Source organism: Brassica rapa, chromosome A07 (assembly GCF_000309985.2).
Source record: "Brassica rapa cultivar Chiifu-401-42 chromosome A07, CAAS_Brap_v3.01, whole genome shotgun sequence".
Classification (NCBI taxonomy): domain Eukaryota; kingdom Viridiplantae; phylum Streptophyta; class Magnoliopsida; order Brassicales; family Brassicaceae; genus Brassica; species Brassica rapa.
In genome coordinates this window covers 17,392,297-17,409,528 of record NC_024801.2, presented here as the reverse complement: position 1 = coordinate 17,409,528, position 17,232 = coordinate 17,392,297, and the positions used below count along the sequence as shown (strand labels likewise).

The following is a 17,232-nucleotide window of genomic DNA, read 5'->3' as shown; positions in this document are numbered from 1 at the left end:
CATCTTTCGAGATTGATTAAATTTACCAATTTGATTAAAAAAAATGGACTGTATATCTAGGTATGAAGTAGAGAACAAAAACAAAAATATGTGGTCGTAGCATCGTACATTTCCGGAGAGGTTGCGGTGATTCTTCATTGTGGTGGGTCTGATGTGGTTGTGACTTCGTATTTTTCAGCAAATCTGCGGCGATTTTACGTTGTGGCGAAACTGATATAGTTGTAGTTTTGTACTTTTTCGGTGAGACAGGGGTGATTCTTTGTTGTGATGGATCTGATGTGGTTGTGGCTGCGTACTTTTCTGGTGAACCTACGGCGTTTTTTCGTTGTGACGGAACTGATGTGATTGTAGTTTCGTACTTTTCCGACGAGGCTGGGTGAGTCTTTGTCATAAATTGATGTGGTTTAAGTTTTCTACATTCTTATAGTCGTGGAAATGGTTTTTCGTTGGCGTCTCGTTCTAAGACAAGTTCTTGGTTGCGTTTGTAGCGGTTTTTTTTTATAGTGTATTATTTGTTGTTTTAGATTTTGGTTTTCTGTCTTCTTCTTATTATTTCTGTATTTCTGTCAAAAAAAAACAATTGGTATAAAATTTAACATTTTATCTAAAAAAAATAGAATACAAAAATTATAAAATACAATATTACTAGAAAATTTAAGCTAAACATCTATTCTGTGAAACCAAAATAAACATGTAAAACAAACAAGAAGAGAATGTAAATAAAGTGATAAGAGTATTACCTGAAATAGAGATAATGTGTTAGCTAAAAAAGCATTAGGTGATGCCGTGATGTTAGGAAAAATATGCTATTAGGTAGCTTATTCTGGTAGTACGTATGAGACAGATAACAAATTGTATAAAATGAGACAAAACAAAATTATTACATTCTCTTTAATAATCTTTTTTTTTAAACGAAAATAAATAGTGTTATTTGTTGGGGGCTTTGAAATTGACTCGACTACGTTATTACACACCTACTCCCATTTTCATTACCAAACCATAGTCACTCGTAAAGTCTCACCAACCGCAAAACTCTATATCCCCTTATTTAGCCACCAGCCGCGACCACCTTTTCCGAAAGAGATATTTTTGCGGCTCAAACCAGATTCACGTTTTCTATCTTCAACCCTTACATCAAACATCATCCAACGGTCATGATTAAACTCTCAGTCTCCACCCACCTTCATTCTTATTTACAATTTATGTTTTGATTATTCCATGAAAGCAATGAGAAAAAATAATAAATAAATAAAATCAGTGCGATACACACAGTAATATCTCATCAATGCATTATTCATTTTTCACATATTTTGAATTATATAATTAAATTTTAAATTATAGATACATGTGTCTTTGACCAAAAAAAGAGAGACATATGTCAAAAATATCAAAAAAGTTTCTAAAAGGTTTTTTTATAAAGAAATCTATAAATCTTTTCTTTCTTTTTCTGCTATTTTATTAATTCTTAAAGTGAAATATATTACCCATTTTTACAAAAAAAAATATATATTACCCATTAAAAACTAGCAAAATGCTAATAAATAAATAAAACTTGTTCTCGTCTCTTTTCTTTCTTGTGCTTACCTAACATCAAATACTACTACATCGTCTCCTTATTTAAACAACTCTTCTCCTTCTCTTCTTCCTCAGGAACACAAACTCCAAATCACTTCACCAACACGTCAAAAGCTCTCTTTCTCTTCCTTCACCAAAACAATTCAAAAGATCTGATCCTATTTAACAGACCAAAATTCGAAACCAATGGATCAGACACAAAACGACAACATCGAAACTATGTTGTGCGGCGGAGTTGAGAAGACGAACGTGGCTGTGGCGGCAGATCCGTTGAACTGGGGTGCTGCGGCGGAGCAGATGAAAGGGAGCCACTTGGATGAGGTGAAGAGGATGGTTGAGGAGTACCGTAGACCGGTGGTGAACCTCGGAGGAGAGACGCTAACGATCGGACAAGTGGCGGCGATCTCCACCGTCGGTAACGGCGTTAAGGTTGAGCTAGCGGAGGCTTCGAGAGCGGGAGTGAAAGCTAGCAGCGATTGGGTTATGGAGAGTATGGGCAAAGGTACTGACAGTTACGGTGTCACCACCGGGTTTGGAGCTACCTCTCACCGTAGAACGAAAAACGGGGTCGCATTGCAGACAGAACTCATCAGGTAACTAAATAAATTGTATTAGATCATGTATTAGTGAAGAGTTATGCGAAATAATTAGAGCATGAAATCAAACATTATTTTATCAGGTTTTCATTTTATAAAATTTCGTATTAAATGTCGTTTTAGTTTTTGCACACAGATTAAAAAAATCATTAGTTTTATATTGTTTTATATAAAAACATAATTTACTATGCATTTAACCATATTTTAACCAATAAAAAAAAATAAATTACTAAATAAAATCAATAAATTTTACTTATTTTGTAACAAAATTTTTTTTCTATAGCCCCACTTAATATGAAACGGAGAGAGTATTAATTTAGTCATTTGGTGAATTAAGTGGATAATTGCAAGATGTATAAAATTTTAGTTAGAATTAGAGAAATATTAATTTATACTTCATACTTGGCACTGAACTATACTCACGAGGTTTTACCAAAAAAAAACTATACTCACGAGGACAACGTTTTTAACGAGGATCGTCATTTCATTTGCATGGCCAGTGACTCGGGTCGGGTCGGGTCGGGTCGGGTCTGGTACCACCTAAAGTAATTTAATTTTAAAATGTTCCGTAACAGATTTTTGAACGCCGGAATATTCGGTAACACGAAGGAGACATGCCACACGCTACCGGAATCCGCCACGCGAGCCGCCATGCTCGTCCGAGTCAACACACTCCTCCAAGGATACTCCGGGATCCGATTCGAAATCCTCGAAGCGATCACCAGTCTCCTCAACCACAACATCTCCCCATCTCTCCCCCTCCGTGGAACCATAACCGCCTCCGGCGACCTCGTCCCCCTCTCCTACATCGCCGGTCTCCTCACCGGACGCCCCAACTCCAAAGCCACCGGTCCCAACGGCGAATCCCTAACCGCCGAAGAAGCCTTCAAACAAGCCGGAATCGCTTCCGGATTCTTCGATCTTCAACCTAAGGAAGGTCTCGCGCTCGTTAACGGCACGGCGGTTGGATCCGGCATGGCCTCGATGGTTCTATTCGAAGCGAACGTTCAGTCCGTTTTAGCGGAGGTTTTATCGGCGATCTTCGCGGAGGTGATGAGCGGGAAGCCTGAGTTCACCGATCATTTGACTCACCGACTCAAACATCACCCCGGACAAATCGAAGCGGCGGCGATCATGGAGCACATCCTCGAGGGAAGCTCGTACATGAAGCTAGCTCAAAAGGTTCACGAGATGGATCCGTTACAGAAGCCCAAACAAGACCGTTACGCTCTCCGTACTTCTCCTCAATGGCTCGGCCCTCAGATCGAAGTGATCCGTTACGCCACGAGATCAATCGAGCGTGAGATCAACTCCGTTAACGATAATCCGTTGATCGACGTTTCTAGGAACAAAGCGATTCACGGTGGTAACTTCCAGGGGACGCCGATTGGAGTTTCGATGGACAACACGCGTTTAGCGGTTGCGGCGATTGGGAAGCTCATGTTTGCTCAGTTCTCGGAGCTTGTTAACGATTTCTACAACAATGGTTTACCTTCGAACTTAACAGCTTCGAACAATCCAAGTTTGGATTACGGATTCAAAGGAGCTGAGATCGCTATGGCTTCTTACTGCTCTGAGCTTCAGTACCTAGCGAATCCAGTTACTAGCCATGTTCAATCAGCTGAGCAGCATAACCAAGACGTTAACTCTTTAGGACTCATCTCATCTCGTAAGACCTCAGAAGCTGTTGACATTCTCAAGCTAATGTCTACAACGTTCCTTGTTGCTATATGCCAAGCTGTTGATCTGAGGCATCTTGAGGAGAATCTGAGACAGGCGGTGAAGAACACAGTTTCTCAAGTGGCGAAGAAAGTGTTGACCACTGGAGTCAACGGGGAGATGCATCCGTCACGGTTCTGTGAGAGAGACTTGCTTAAGGTCGTTGACCGTGAGCAAGTGTTCACGTACGTGGATGATCCTTGCAGCGCAAGTTACCCGTTGATGCAGAAGCTAAGACAAGTCATTGTTGATCACGCTTTAGCCAACGGTGAGACTGAGAAGAATGTGGAGACTTCAATCTTTCAAAAGATTGGAGCTTTTGAGGAGGAGCTTAAGACGGTTCTTCCTAAGGAAGTGGATGCGGCTAGAGAGGCTTACGGTAATGGAAACGCGGCGATTCCGAACAGGATTAAGGAGTGTCGGTCTTATCCGTTGTATAAGTTCGTGAGGGGGGAGCTTGGAACGAAGTTGTTGACAGGAGAAAAGGTTGTGTCTCCGGGAGAGGAGTTTGATAAGGTGTTCACTGCTATGTGTGAAGGTAAGATTATTGATCCACTGATGGATTGTCTCAAGGAATGGAACGGAGCTCCGATTCCGTTATGCTAAGATAGCATTCCTCTGTTTTAAGCTGTTTTCTAATTGCTTTTGCTTTTTCTTTTTTGTTCTTTTTTTTTCTTTTATGTTTGAGTTGAATGTGTAACCAGTGAATAATTGTAATGCGAATGGTGTCACTTTGTATGATATATATGAAACAGAAATTGGAAATTGATGAATTCTAGATTCTTTGACAGCATCTCCATAAAACAAGAGTTTGCAGTCTGTTTAATGACACAGAACCGAGGCAACCATGTCTTAAAAGTTTTGCTTTATGTCTTGAGATGTGTGAGAAAACAAAGATCTTTTGCCAGAGTTAATGTTGAAACATTTGTGGATGCTGCATGTTTATTGGCCCTTGCTTATACTTGTAATACTATTATAGTTCACGCTTATAAATAATTTTTTGTACATAATTAGTTTATACTTTATATACGATCTAAACCAATATTGAAGAATTCTCTCTAGAAACATAGATCCACAGATGATAATACAAAATAAATTGAGTATCCTCACTCTTACATGTACATGTAAATGCAGTTCCTTTGTTGCTGAGGAGCGCCACTGCAACGAACCACGTCGAGGAAAGTGTTCTCATCACATGGAATCCATAGTCTAGATGAATCAGAACTGAAGTCATAAGCATCTTGAGCTAGATCAAGCAATGCCTTGAAGATCGGATGTTTAAGCAAACTCATCTTTATCACAAACCTCTTGTAATCATCGCCTACATACACTACCAAATGTCCTTTTGGGACATCTTTGGGTATGGCTTCATTTTCTTTCTTGAAACCCCAAGAAACCTTCTCGTAGCAACTCTCACAGGAAAATGAAGTACAACATTGTATGACTATGGATTTGCTCTTCATGGTTTTGAATTTGTTTTCACAGGCTTTTATGAACTTGTTCTTCATTTTGAGAATATAGAAGGAGAGGTCAAATAAAACTGATGAATAGAGAGATATAGATGGTTTTGTGATGAGAAGCACAATGGTGAGGGACATGTGTATTTATAGATGATTGATCTAAGGTCCATAAAGATATTAAATCTAAAGATTTTGACATTAGATGGGCAAGTTTTATTATATGATAAAGTACATCACGAGGGGTTTAAATTATGAATAATTGTTTTGTCATTTTTGTTCACTCGTGTGGTTTCGTTATCTTTCTTCATCAAACTGAAACTGTACGAACATGCACTGTCTATTATGATATGTTATTTTCACATTGGGATCAGAGTTGAAAACCGAAATTTCATGCATGGAGATAAGACCCACACAGAAAGAAGAAAGATAAAAGATATGAAGAAGGGGTATGGATTTTAAATTTTTTCTGTGTACATAGTGTGATTCCCAAATGTATTATTCATGGATTGTCTTCATTAGCAAGATAGTATCTGATAAAGGCTCTAGTTTAAATGACTTCATTACGATATATCATATATGTTAAATTCTAGCTAGTTGTATAGTTTGGGTTAAGTCATTTGGACAAATGCAACGACATCCATTTGATAGTGGATATAATCTCAAGGGTGAGCAGCATCCTAAAACTGATTATAATTAAATGATCAGTATTGTTGAAGGTACGTCGAATGTACCTATGATAATAAACTATCTATATATGTAGGTCTGGTCTTTTTTCCTAGGGATTCGGGGAAAACGGTTATAATGCATGGAATGCAAGTTTAGATTTACACAGAAGTGTCAACTTCTGCAGGGTCCAGTATGATTGGGAAAGAGAACAGAGCAGAGTAATTATTCATTAGGATTCAGATTCATCCCCCTCAAAATAGTTGCGTAAAAGAAGAGCAACCATTCTTATTTATAAATAACTTTAGCAGATATGAACTTATGGTGTATGTTTTTAGGAGGTGTCACTTAGGGCAGAATCTTAAGTAAAGCTTGTTTGACCTAAAACAAAAGAGAGTTTGGGCTGGTTTTAGTTTAAATATTGTATGAACTTTTGGGTTGTCTGATTATATCTCGGAGTTTTTTTTGGATTTGTTTTTATTTGGTTTCAGATTTTTTTTTGTCAACTGCATGCAGAAGTATACCAGATTGACCCGGAATGGTGACATAAAAATGACTAGTACAAAACCCAAACATGGTTTGGTCATTTGGCCTCTTTTCACCAGACTATTATAGATCACTTTCAGTTTTTTTTTTCTCAATCATGATGTTAATTTCAAAACAGTTTTAGATAAGCCTTTGAGCCATACAAATACAAACTAAACGTATCATCTCATCACTATCAGGCTCCTTAGAACAGAATAACATCTTTTATATGTAAATTTTTTTTTTTTCGTTCTTATGAAATTTAATTTTTAATCATGAAAAAGAGCCGTCTTTAAACCAGACCGAAGTGGTATGTCATTAGACCCGGGACAGGTTAAACTGGTTTGGGATAAGAATGCGGGCCATTCTAATCTAAACTAGCCTGGCTTCGTCTGCATGTAATTAATTGTGGGAACGTGTATTTCCTGTCTTTTAAAAATCTCATACTTCTTACAAATAATTCATTTGATGACCATAGATGATTTATTGGGTTCAAGAATAACCTCAATTTTGATGGGGAAACAATTTTGTAGCCTTTTAGATTAGTTTTTTTTCTTTGATATATACACGTCAACCATAATATTGATACTTTTGTACAAAATAAAATAGTGACACCTTTAAAAAAAATTAACTATATTTATTAACAAAAAATGATTAGAAACTTTTGGCCTTAAATATTTTAGTCAATATTGTAATACAGATACATGCATACAGCTAATAGAAAAAACAGCTCATGGTATGTAGAACAAACAGATCAAATTGCAGATAATCATTTTTGAATATCTTGCGTAGAAAGAGTTTAGTCGGATAGTTTGGGATAATCAGTTACCATTTTTTGTGTTTTATTCTCTTAATAGACAACACTTCCGTTACTGATTTATTGAAACACACAGAAAAATGTGCATCTACTGAAGGCAGATAATAAGATGTACTGATATCATACTAGGCTCGTCCAATATGTCGATCGATTAGAGACTCTTTGGAACTGGTTACTGTCAATTTTGTTTAAAGATCACAGCCATTTTGACTTGTATTCCTTTGTGGGAAATATATAAAAGAGAAGGGCATAGATGAGCTAGCTGTGGAGCCATACCTTGTTACACCAAAGATCAGTGATTTGATTTGACTTTCCCATGTGTCTTTCCACAGTTAGTAGCTGTCATTCTTTTCCTCGTGTCCCTCTATTATTATGTCATCATCGAATATACAAAGTTTGAAGCTCATCTTTGCATAGATCGTGAAACATTTGGGTTCGAATTTTACAAGGATAACACGATATTTTACAGTAAATAATCATTGGACTATAAGAATAATCATCAGCTTATGAGTTTTAATATTCTAATTTATAGAAAATAGCGATGCATTAAAAATGTTCAAAATAGTTAGTGTTAATACTTATATTAACAAAATACATTTATTTTTTTCCACGACTCATCATAAAAAGTTGAACAGTTAGTATGATACTTAGATGAGCTAGGATGATTTAAGGAATAAGGATACATGATCTTTGGTGAAAATAATTTTTAAAAATGCTCCTATAAAATATTTGAAAAGAAGTCTAATTAATATAGTTGCAAAAAAAGTAATTAATATTTCAATAAAATATCATACAACATTCCATTTTCTAACCAACTTAACTCTCTCCCATGCTTCATTTTGGGAGGCAGTAACCAGTATCCACATTCTTCTCATTGCATTTATTATGATTATTTCTTAATAAATATTCATAATATTGAAAAACGATTGGATGTTTTTTAAGACCTCTCATGATACGTCCTCGCTCATAAAAGATGGATGCATTCACCTAGCCCGCCCTGGGCATTCGGTAGAGCTGGAAATTTTAATCTTGGGACCCATCCCGTTTGACTCGCAGCGGGGGGCAAGTGCGGGTCAAATGATTTGAAATATTTGTATTGCAAGGCTGATGCGGGTTAAGTTACTTTTTCGTGGGACAGTAAAACCTAAATTGTCGGTATCCGCAACTTGCAAAATTAAAAATATATATTTTAAGAAACATTTTAATATATAATAATAAATAATGAAATTTATAAAACTATTAATTAAAAATATAGATTTTATATTAATTAAAATTTAAAATATAAAAGTAAAATTTGTCTTATTATTAATATTATTGACAAATTTTGGCGGAGTGTGTATAAATTTAGTTCTTTGCGGGCTGTGTAGGTCTGTTTTCAAACAAAAGAGTTATTCAACCCGCGGGTTGGCGGGGAAAATTTGAACCACAACCCAGACCTATCATTCGGCTCTTGGTGCTGGTCTTAGTTCTTAGGTTATGTGGTTTTCGAAGTTTAGGATATGTTCAGATATTTAGAAAATTCAATTTGATCTTTTGGTTCTTGGTCCGGTTCGGGTAACAAAGTTAGGAACCAGCTAATATCCGAAATAATTTTGGATTCTATTTCGGTTCTGGTTTTTCGGTTAATTTGGATTAAAAATTCAGAAAATTTTGGATTTTTAGGATTAAATATCAGTTTTGGATTTTCGGATAAAAATTTGGATAATTTGAATAATTTTAAATATTTTGGATAAAAAGTATTTTGGTAATTTTGTTTTTTGGTATTTCGGTTTAGAGATAATATTTTTTAATTATTTGATTATAACTAAATATAATTAATATTTATAAGTATATAAACTATATTATAGAAATTTGGATATTCATTATGTTTTTGGTTCAGTTGGGTTCTTTGGTTCTAGAGATATAAAATCCGTTAAGGTAATTTGTAAATCCAAACTCCAACCAAACCTCTTTTTCTGGTCGGTTCGGGTCAGTTCTCGGTTTCCGATAAATGTGTCAATGCCTACATTCATCTATGACTTCTAAATATCAAAGATAATGTTTGAATCACATGTAAATGATTTTGAGATGGTTGCATTCAAAAATCAATAATAAGTTTGGATAATTTATCAAAATACATCTCCCTCGAACCCTCTCTAGATAACTCCGAGTAGATATTTTATACGGTCAATAAGCGCATCAACAAGGCAGAACCATGCTCGGCGCCATGGAGAATCAAAGCACATAAACACCATAAACCCAATCAAAACCGTGACATATGTGGAACCAAGGCTCCACCACAAGACCACAACATCAATCAATCCACTTTTATCATCTTCTTCCTCTTCTCCTTTTTCTCCTGAGCTCATTGTAGTACCACAGCTTTTATTGGTAGGTGATCCACAGAGAAGAACATTACCTAAGTAACTATTCTCACCAAAGGTGTTGAACTGTTTACCTTGCGGAATCACACCTGATAGACTGTTGTAAGAAACATTAAAGACAACAAGAGATTGCAGCATTGTGAGTTGTGAAGGAATGGCTCCATGTAACTTATTAAAAGAAACATCCAAGCTCTCTATGCTTTTAAGATTTGAAAACCTTCCAGGTATAGAACCAGACAATGAGTTCCGTGACAGGTTCAGTGAACGTACTCTCTTGAGATCTCCTAGCTCTTCAGGTATCTCACCGCTTAACTCATTACTCGACAGATCAAGACCAAACATCTGGTTAAGAGTTCCTCTCATGTACGAGTCATATCTCTGTTTCACAGCAAACTGGACTTGGACTTTAAAATCTACCGAGTAGTCTAGACCAAACCGTTCCGACACAAGTAAAGATTCGTAATACACTTCGGTGTACACATCCATAAAGTTTGAGAACATGTTTGCTGGATACCAATCTGGATCATTACCACCATCTCCTGATAGATTACTGAGACAAGAAGGTATGGACTCACTCAACATGTTGTGAGAAAGATCCAACATTCTTAGGGTTCTTAAACCGCAAAGCTCTTTGGGTATCTTGCCAGTCAAGTTATTCCCTCTCAACAGAACAACATCGATGCTCGGTGTGCTCATGAACCGGGGGATGTTTCCTGACAGTCTGTTGTTCCTCAGATCAAGCAGAACCAGTCTTTTCCACAACGTGTCAGGAACAGAACCAGTGAGATTGTTGTTGTGTAAGTCCAATATATAACCGTAGTCCGAGTCAGACCGCAGCGGTAAGGTACCGGACAAGAGGTTTCCTGAGAGGTCTAATAGCCATAGGTATGGTATGTTGAACAGAGAAGGAGGTATTACGCCGTGTAAACGGTTGTTTGAGATCCTTAGAATGTCTAAGAAGAAACCACCTAACCATCTTGGAATGGTACCTGTGAGGAAGTTGTTAGATAAGTCTATCACTGTCAAGAGTCTTAAGTTGCGTAGTTTGTTTGTGATCTTCCCAGTAAACATGTTATTGTCCATGATCAAAGTCATCAACGACGTCGCGTCACTAGATCTTGGAATGATTGGACCAGTGAAGCTGTTGTGAGATAGCTTAAGCCACTTCAGTGAATAGCAACCAGTGAAGAGGTCTCTTGGCAACTTCCCTGAGAAGTTGTTGTATGATAAGTCCATAAACTCAAAATACTCCATTGTGTCTACAGAGGACGGCATGTTCCCATGAAACTCATTGTTTGAGAGATTCAAATGCCTCAACCTCGGAAGCATCAAACCAAAATCTTTGGGGAGTTGATGGTTGAAGTTGTTAGCTGAAAGATCAAGAAACTGTAACTTGTGAAGTCTTGGAAGTGTAAGGGTGTTGAATGAGTTGTTCTGTAATAACAGAACCTGAAGCTTTGTGTTATTCTTTAGCAGCCAAGTGGGGACGGGTCCGGATAGAGTGTTGCTGGAGAGATCTAGTACCCTCAGTTCCTTCTGATACCGGAGAAAACCGGGGATGTTAGACAGGTTGCATTTTGACAATGTGAGACTCCTTAGCTGAGATTTTAGGCCAGTGGAAGAAGCACTTGTCTCTAATACTTGCAGCATACTAGACTTGGAAGAGAGTTTGAGAACCTTGAGCTCTGTCAACTCAGAGATCAAATCCAAAGAGAACAAGCCTTCAAAGTTGTTATCGTGTAGTGATAAGTACTCCATGGATTTGAAGTTACTGATGAATGATGGAACCTTCCCACTTAGGTGATTTGATGAAAGATCAAGAACTCGGAGTTTAGAGAATCTTGAGAAACAGTGAGGGATTTCACCAATAAATCTGTTTTGACTAACTTGAAGCTCTTGCAACTGCTCTAATCTGCAAAGTCCTGAAGTAATGGGTGCACAGAGAAACATCAAGACATATATATACACTCAAAAATCTTAGGGCGTTAACATATGACACTACTTGCCTGTCATCTGCAGTGAACCAGATAATAGATTCTCACTTAGATCCAAAGCTTTCAGCTTCTTCAGTTTGGTGAGCTCTGCCATGAAGCAAAACATGCATATGGAACACACGTCAACCTCAGGAACATAGCGTATTAAAAGTGTCAAAACTAAGTAGATGACTATGTTACAAGATCTTAGTCATATAAACTACCTTTTCCTGGTAAATGGCCGCTGATATTGTTGAGCTTTAGATCTAGTAGCTCCAAATTTTTCAGATTAATCAGTTCTGTAACCACAAGGAATATCGAAACTAAGTGAAAATGATATTCAGTGTCAACCATGTCAGTAAGATTTGATTTGTGTTAATTTAATACCTTTCACAGGAAAACCACCTTCAATATAGTTGCCACCAAGAAACAAAGTCTTGAGCGACACAACCTCATTCAATAAAAGAAAAACACTCCTGTTGAAAAAATTGTAACTGAGATCAAGAATCTCAAGATGTCTGAATCTTTCATGGCTCTTATAACCTGTAGAAACACACCAGGAGTTTTAGTAAAACTCGGGTTCGGGTTATTTGGTTTATTAAGTTTTGGTTATTTGGTTTTTGGTAAGTTCGGTTAGCAACATTTACACATAAATTGAGAATTTTTTTGGAATTCAGGTAGTTCGGTTTGCTAAAAAAAATCTACTGAAATTAACTGGAATCTTTTGTTTCCGTTAAATTTTTTTATTTAAACCCAGATCTTTCAATTATTTTATTTTTTTGGTTGTTTTTTTTTTCGATTCAAAATTTATTTAGTGAGACGAATTCACTTTACCAAACCAAATTGAACCAATAACCGAACTTTCTCTAAAATTAACCGAACCAAAATTGAACCAAAAACCGAAAAATTTGGTTCGGTGCGGCTGGTTCAGTTCAGGAAAAAAAAATCTCAGGCCTAAGTTTTACACTTAAAGAGAGAGGAAGGATCTATAAAAAGAGAGGATAAATACAGACCTTGTGTTTGGTCGAACCAGCCTCCCAAGCTACTCATCGACAGATTGAGACTCTGAAGCTCCTCAAAAGGATACAAAAAGGTTAGGTTCAGTATAGGAAGAGTATTTGAGTAACCTGATGGATATAAATCCCCAAGGAAGAGTCCAGTCACGCGTTTGTTGTTCAGGTCACACTTGACTCTTCTCCAACTGCAACAAGAGCGTCTACTAGTCGTCCTCCATCCTCGAGCAATGTCAGGATGTATATCACTACTTAACGAGAGAAAATAGGCCTTGAGCTCTAACAAACCTTGCCTTTCACTTTCGGTGCAGCTTCTACATTCTTGCATCATCATCATCATCATCATGATTATCATCCATGTTAGGCCAGAGATCATTGACTTTGCGGAAGACATTAAGTGCCAAAGGTCAAAAGAAGGAAAAAAAACAGAGGATGTAGAAATGATTCAGTCATTTTATATCTAAGACATTGTGAAACTCGAGAGCTAAAAGGCATGTGATGCAATGTGCGATGTATGAGGGTATCACAGCAGAAAATTATATTGTTTACAATTTAAATATGGAGAACACGTAAAAGAACTCCAAATTTGGATAAAAAAAAATAGTGTGTGAGACGATGATACTCACATGGTTGTCCACTAATTAAGGAATTCCAAAAGCCTTGAAGGATTCAAAAAGAATTATGCCATGTTTGTTATTATATCCAGACGTTGTATCTGAATGCTAATATTCAGACGTTGCTTGTTTAGACACTATTGTATCAGTATTTACATACAAAATTTAAAATATATGTATAGATTGGATGCTACATTTACATCTCAAAAAAACCTAAATAACCTTTATATAAATAAAAGTAATAATTAAATTAGTTCTAGCGATGGGAACTTGGTTCTCCTTCATATGATCCTATTTTCTAATGTAAAGCAAGGTTTCAATTTTTTTTGAGCTTAAAACAAGCAACCTTAGTTGTAAACAGTATTTTTTGTTTGAATTAATTTAACATTCTTTCAAAAAAAAAATTAAATTAGTTATTATAATTATTATATAATACTTTTAATTGAAAAATTGTGTTTTTTTTTGCCGAAACCAGAAAATCCCGTTTTTCCGTCAAAATTATAAAATTGTGTTTTTCCACTAAGACCTAAAAATCACAATTTCCCATCAAAATTAAAAATTATATTTTTCCAAAAAACAGAAAAATCACAATTTCCGGTCAAACCCAAAAAATTATGTTTTTCCACCAAAACCGTAAAGTAATATTTACCTACTAAAACTCTATTTATTTTTTGTTTTTCCGCTAAAACCATAAAATCGTATTTATCCACTCTATCAAAACTAAAAATCGTGTTTTCTGCCAAAACTGGAAACCGGAAATCGTTTTTCTCTCCAAAACCAAAATCGTGTTTTCCTGTCAAAACCGAGAACCGTGTTTCCTCGTCAAAACCAAAAATTCATGTTTTTCTCTCAAATCGGAAAATTATATTTTCCTGCTAAAACAGTAAATCATATTTTTCCGCAATAAAACTATGTCATTTTTTTCTTTTTAACAACCACTTTTCAAATGATTTTATAAAATAAAAATGAACAATTTAATATCTGAATGCAAAATACTAACTATAAAAATGAATACCATGTATATGCAGTATCTAGATAGTATTTAAATGCTACATCTAGATGCTACATCAAATATAAAAACAAATATGGCCTTCGTAATGCAGAGGCCGTGCATTTCTGCCCATTGAGCTTATGATCATGTATTAAAGTTAAAGGCATTCAAGCAGCAAGCCCACCATGCTTTATTATTAGCAGCTTCAAGCAGCCCAAATTGGCCAACCATGATGGTTGCTTTGTTTGAGTGATTTTGCGCTTCAAAATATTTTGATATGAGTGAATTTTTTGTTTGGTCAATTGATATGAGTGAATTAATTGTGATTATTTAGCCATAGCAAAATTCTGGACCCATTTGTAGGGCTACGACTGCTTATTGCTAATTTGCTTATTGTTGCTTTGTGGTGGGTTTATATAATTCGGAAGGACAATTGTCTGAAATTTGATTTTTTTTTAATGAAATTTTGTCTGAAATTTGTTGCATGCTGCTGAGAGGAAAAATGAAATAATTGTATGAACATTGTACTTTCTTATTTGGATTTTTTTTCTTTTGACAACTTTTAATTACACAAGCAAAATGTATAAATTGTAAAAGAAAATGTTACACACTAGATAGAAATGGTAGTTTCATATTACGGGAACTAGCATATTTTGTTTTTAAGTATTGCTATTGGAAATTTTTCGTGTGAATATCTTATAGTTTTAAAATATAAAAGTATGAAAAAGATGAAAAAAATTAAAATGAGACTTTTGAGATATCCATACAAAACCATTACACAGTTGTCTCTTGTTAATTGGTTTAATTTTATTTTAAAATTAAACTTGGTTATATAATTATGTTATGTTAAAATATCTTTTTGTTTTTAGATAAGAAATACTAAAGCTGCATTTACAGGGTTCGAACCCATCTACTGAAATTACATGAAAAAAAAGACTTTTAAACAAGGAGCGTACATTTCACCCACACCGCACCAAGTTCTTTACCGACTTTTTTTTTTTGAACAACTACAAAGTATTAAACTATATACAGGAGATATCGAACCATGATACCAAATTTAGTATCAAAATTACACTAAATTTAGTATTTTGGTGTCATATTTTTTTTGTCATCTCCAACCATGACACTAAATATTACATAAAAAGTAATATTATATATTATTTAATGTTTTCAGTTTTAATAATTTTCATATTGCTATTATTTGTAATTGATAAATAATTATTTGACCATACTTAGATATTATGTTTGGTAAATTTTTGCAATTTTATGTTTATAAAATTTATTTACAATTATATTTTTTGGTTTAACAATATTATACTTTTATGTATTTATTTTATATATATTATATTAAAATTACTAAGTATTAATTATGAAAATAACATAACAATATAATATATTTATTTTATGTTTTGAGTGTTATTTCAATTTTAATATGCATTTTAATCTTATCCAGCTTATATTATTAATTTCTATATTTTATAAAATACTAATTAAAATTTTATATTATTAAAAGTAAAAGATAGAAGTTCTATGATATTTGTTTTTTACAATATAAAGTATCATTTAGTGATTTCTTACTTGAAAATAAAATAAACTATATCTTAATTATGTAAAAATAGTATATTTATGTTTAATTACAAATTTGAACTAATTAATAATAATAATAATTAAACTATGTTATAAAATAAAACACAATAAAATATGTATATTAATATTTGGTGTGAAAAATATTACACCAAATTTGGTGTAACACTATTTACTCTATACCAAATTTGATGGAATGGTGTAGTTTTTAGTATTCTATTGGAGATGAAATTATACCAAATTTGGTGTTTTGGTGTCCCATTAGAGTTGGCTTGATACACAAAAGCCTAGTATCATGACTAAAACTAAATCCAAAAACCCCATGTAACTAAAATTATTAACAAAGATAGATTCATATATAAATGTGTGCAATGAGTTCAAGTCTTCAAGAGACAGCTTCTTCTCATCATCTCAGCTCAAACACCCACCTCCAAAGAAAGCCATCGATGCTCTCTATTTGGTTCAAGCATTTTCACAGATGACAGGATCTCTCTTGACTCTTGCGTTTATATCTTGCTTCATTTCAGTTTCTATTTTCAAACACCGGGCATAGTTTTAAGCCTTGTAACCATAAACTTTTCACTTGGAAATTAATATGAAATGGTATCCCGTTTTAAAAAAAAAGTTCAAGAGAAATAACATTGAGAGTTGTATCTCCTTCATCCTATTTTATGATGTCAAACAAAGCATTACTGAATTTTAATTTTTTATAATTAATCTTTTCCTTTCTTTTGTTTTCTTGCACTTAATAAAACTCTAAATGAGCTATCTCATCACCAGTTTCATTTTCTTATTTACCAGCACGTTTGAGCATGAATTCTAAATAAACTTTCTTATGCATTGATCTACTTACAGTGACAATACAAAAGAAAAAGTTAAATGAAACAAGAATTCTAGGTGTTGTTACTTCAGTAGGGTCATATGTGTAAAGGAAAAGTGCAATCAATTTTGATACGTAATCTTCAAAAGAAAGTGTGGTTTATATGAACTGCCGATGCTGATCGGATTTACCTTTGTGGGACAAATTACACGCATGCAACTTCATCATATGAGGCGGAGAACATATATAAATTAATATTCGATAAATTAATAATCTTTATAAATTAATAAAATTTCACCGGTTCCAATTTGAATCAGTTTAATATTTGACACAAATCGATAAAATAATAATATAATTATATTTTAGAAAATTTTATGTAAATATATGGTCCCATTAAAATTATAAATTTATAATTTATATGAGTACATATTTTATATAAGTAAGAATATATTATTATATTATTTGCTTTATATTCACAATGGAATTGTCTTTATATTTTCTTAACACTTAATATATTTT

The 17,232-nt window shown here is 34.5% G+C and overlaps 3 protein-coding genes across 3 annotated transcripts; 1 reads left to right on the top strand and 2 right to left on the bottom strand.

Annotated features, from left to right (window-relative positions):
- The first annotated feature begins 1,545 nt into the window (after positions 1 to 1,545).
- LOC103829920 (phenylalanine ammonia-lyase 2) lies at positions 1,546 to 4,673 on the top strand. Its single transcript, XM_009105604.3, has 2 exons — positions 1,546 to 2,168; positions 2,747 to 4,673. The coding sequence occupies exons 1-2, from the start codon at positions 1,762 to 1,764 to the stop codon at positions 4,494 to 4,496; spliced, it is 2,157 nt and encodes a 718-aa protein (XP_009103852.1). The 5' UTR covers positions 1,546 to 1,761; the 3' UTR covers positions 4,497 to 4,673.
- LOC103829919 lies at positions 4,556 to 6,245 on the bottom strand. Its single transcript, XM_009105603.3, has one exon. It carries the CDS (start codon positions 5,486 to 5,488, stop codon positions 5,003 to 5,005), a length of 486 nt encoding a protein of 161 aa, XP_009103851.2. The 5' UTR covers positions 5,489 to 6,245; the 3' UTR covers positions 4,556 to 5,002.
- Positions 6,246 to 6,768: 523 nt separating this feature from the next.
- Positions 6,769 to 17,206, bottom strand: LOC103829918 (receptor-like protein 45). Its single transcript, XM_033275401.1, has 5 exons — positions 12,705 to 17,206; positions 12,079 to 12,234; positions 11,916 to 11,990; positions 11,725 to 11,799; positions 6,769 to 11,640 (listed from the first exon to the last, which is right to left on the bottom strand). The coding sequence occupies exons 1-5, from the start codon at positions 13,096 to 13,098 to the stop codon at positions 9,491 to 9,493; spliced, it is 2,850 nt and encodes a 949-aa protein (XP_033131292.1). The 5' UTR covers positions 13,099 to 17,206; the 3' UTR covers positions 6,769 to 9,490.
- Positions 17,207 to 17,232: the final 26 nt, after the last annotated feature.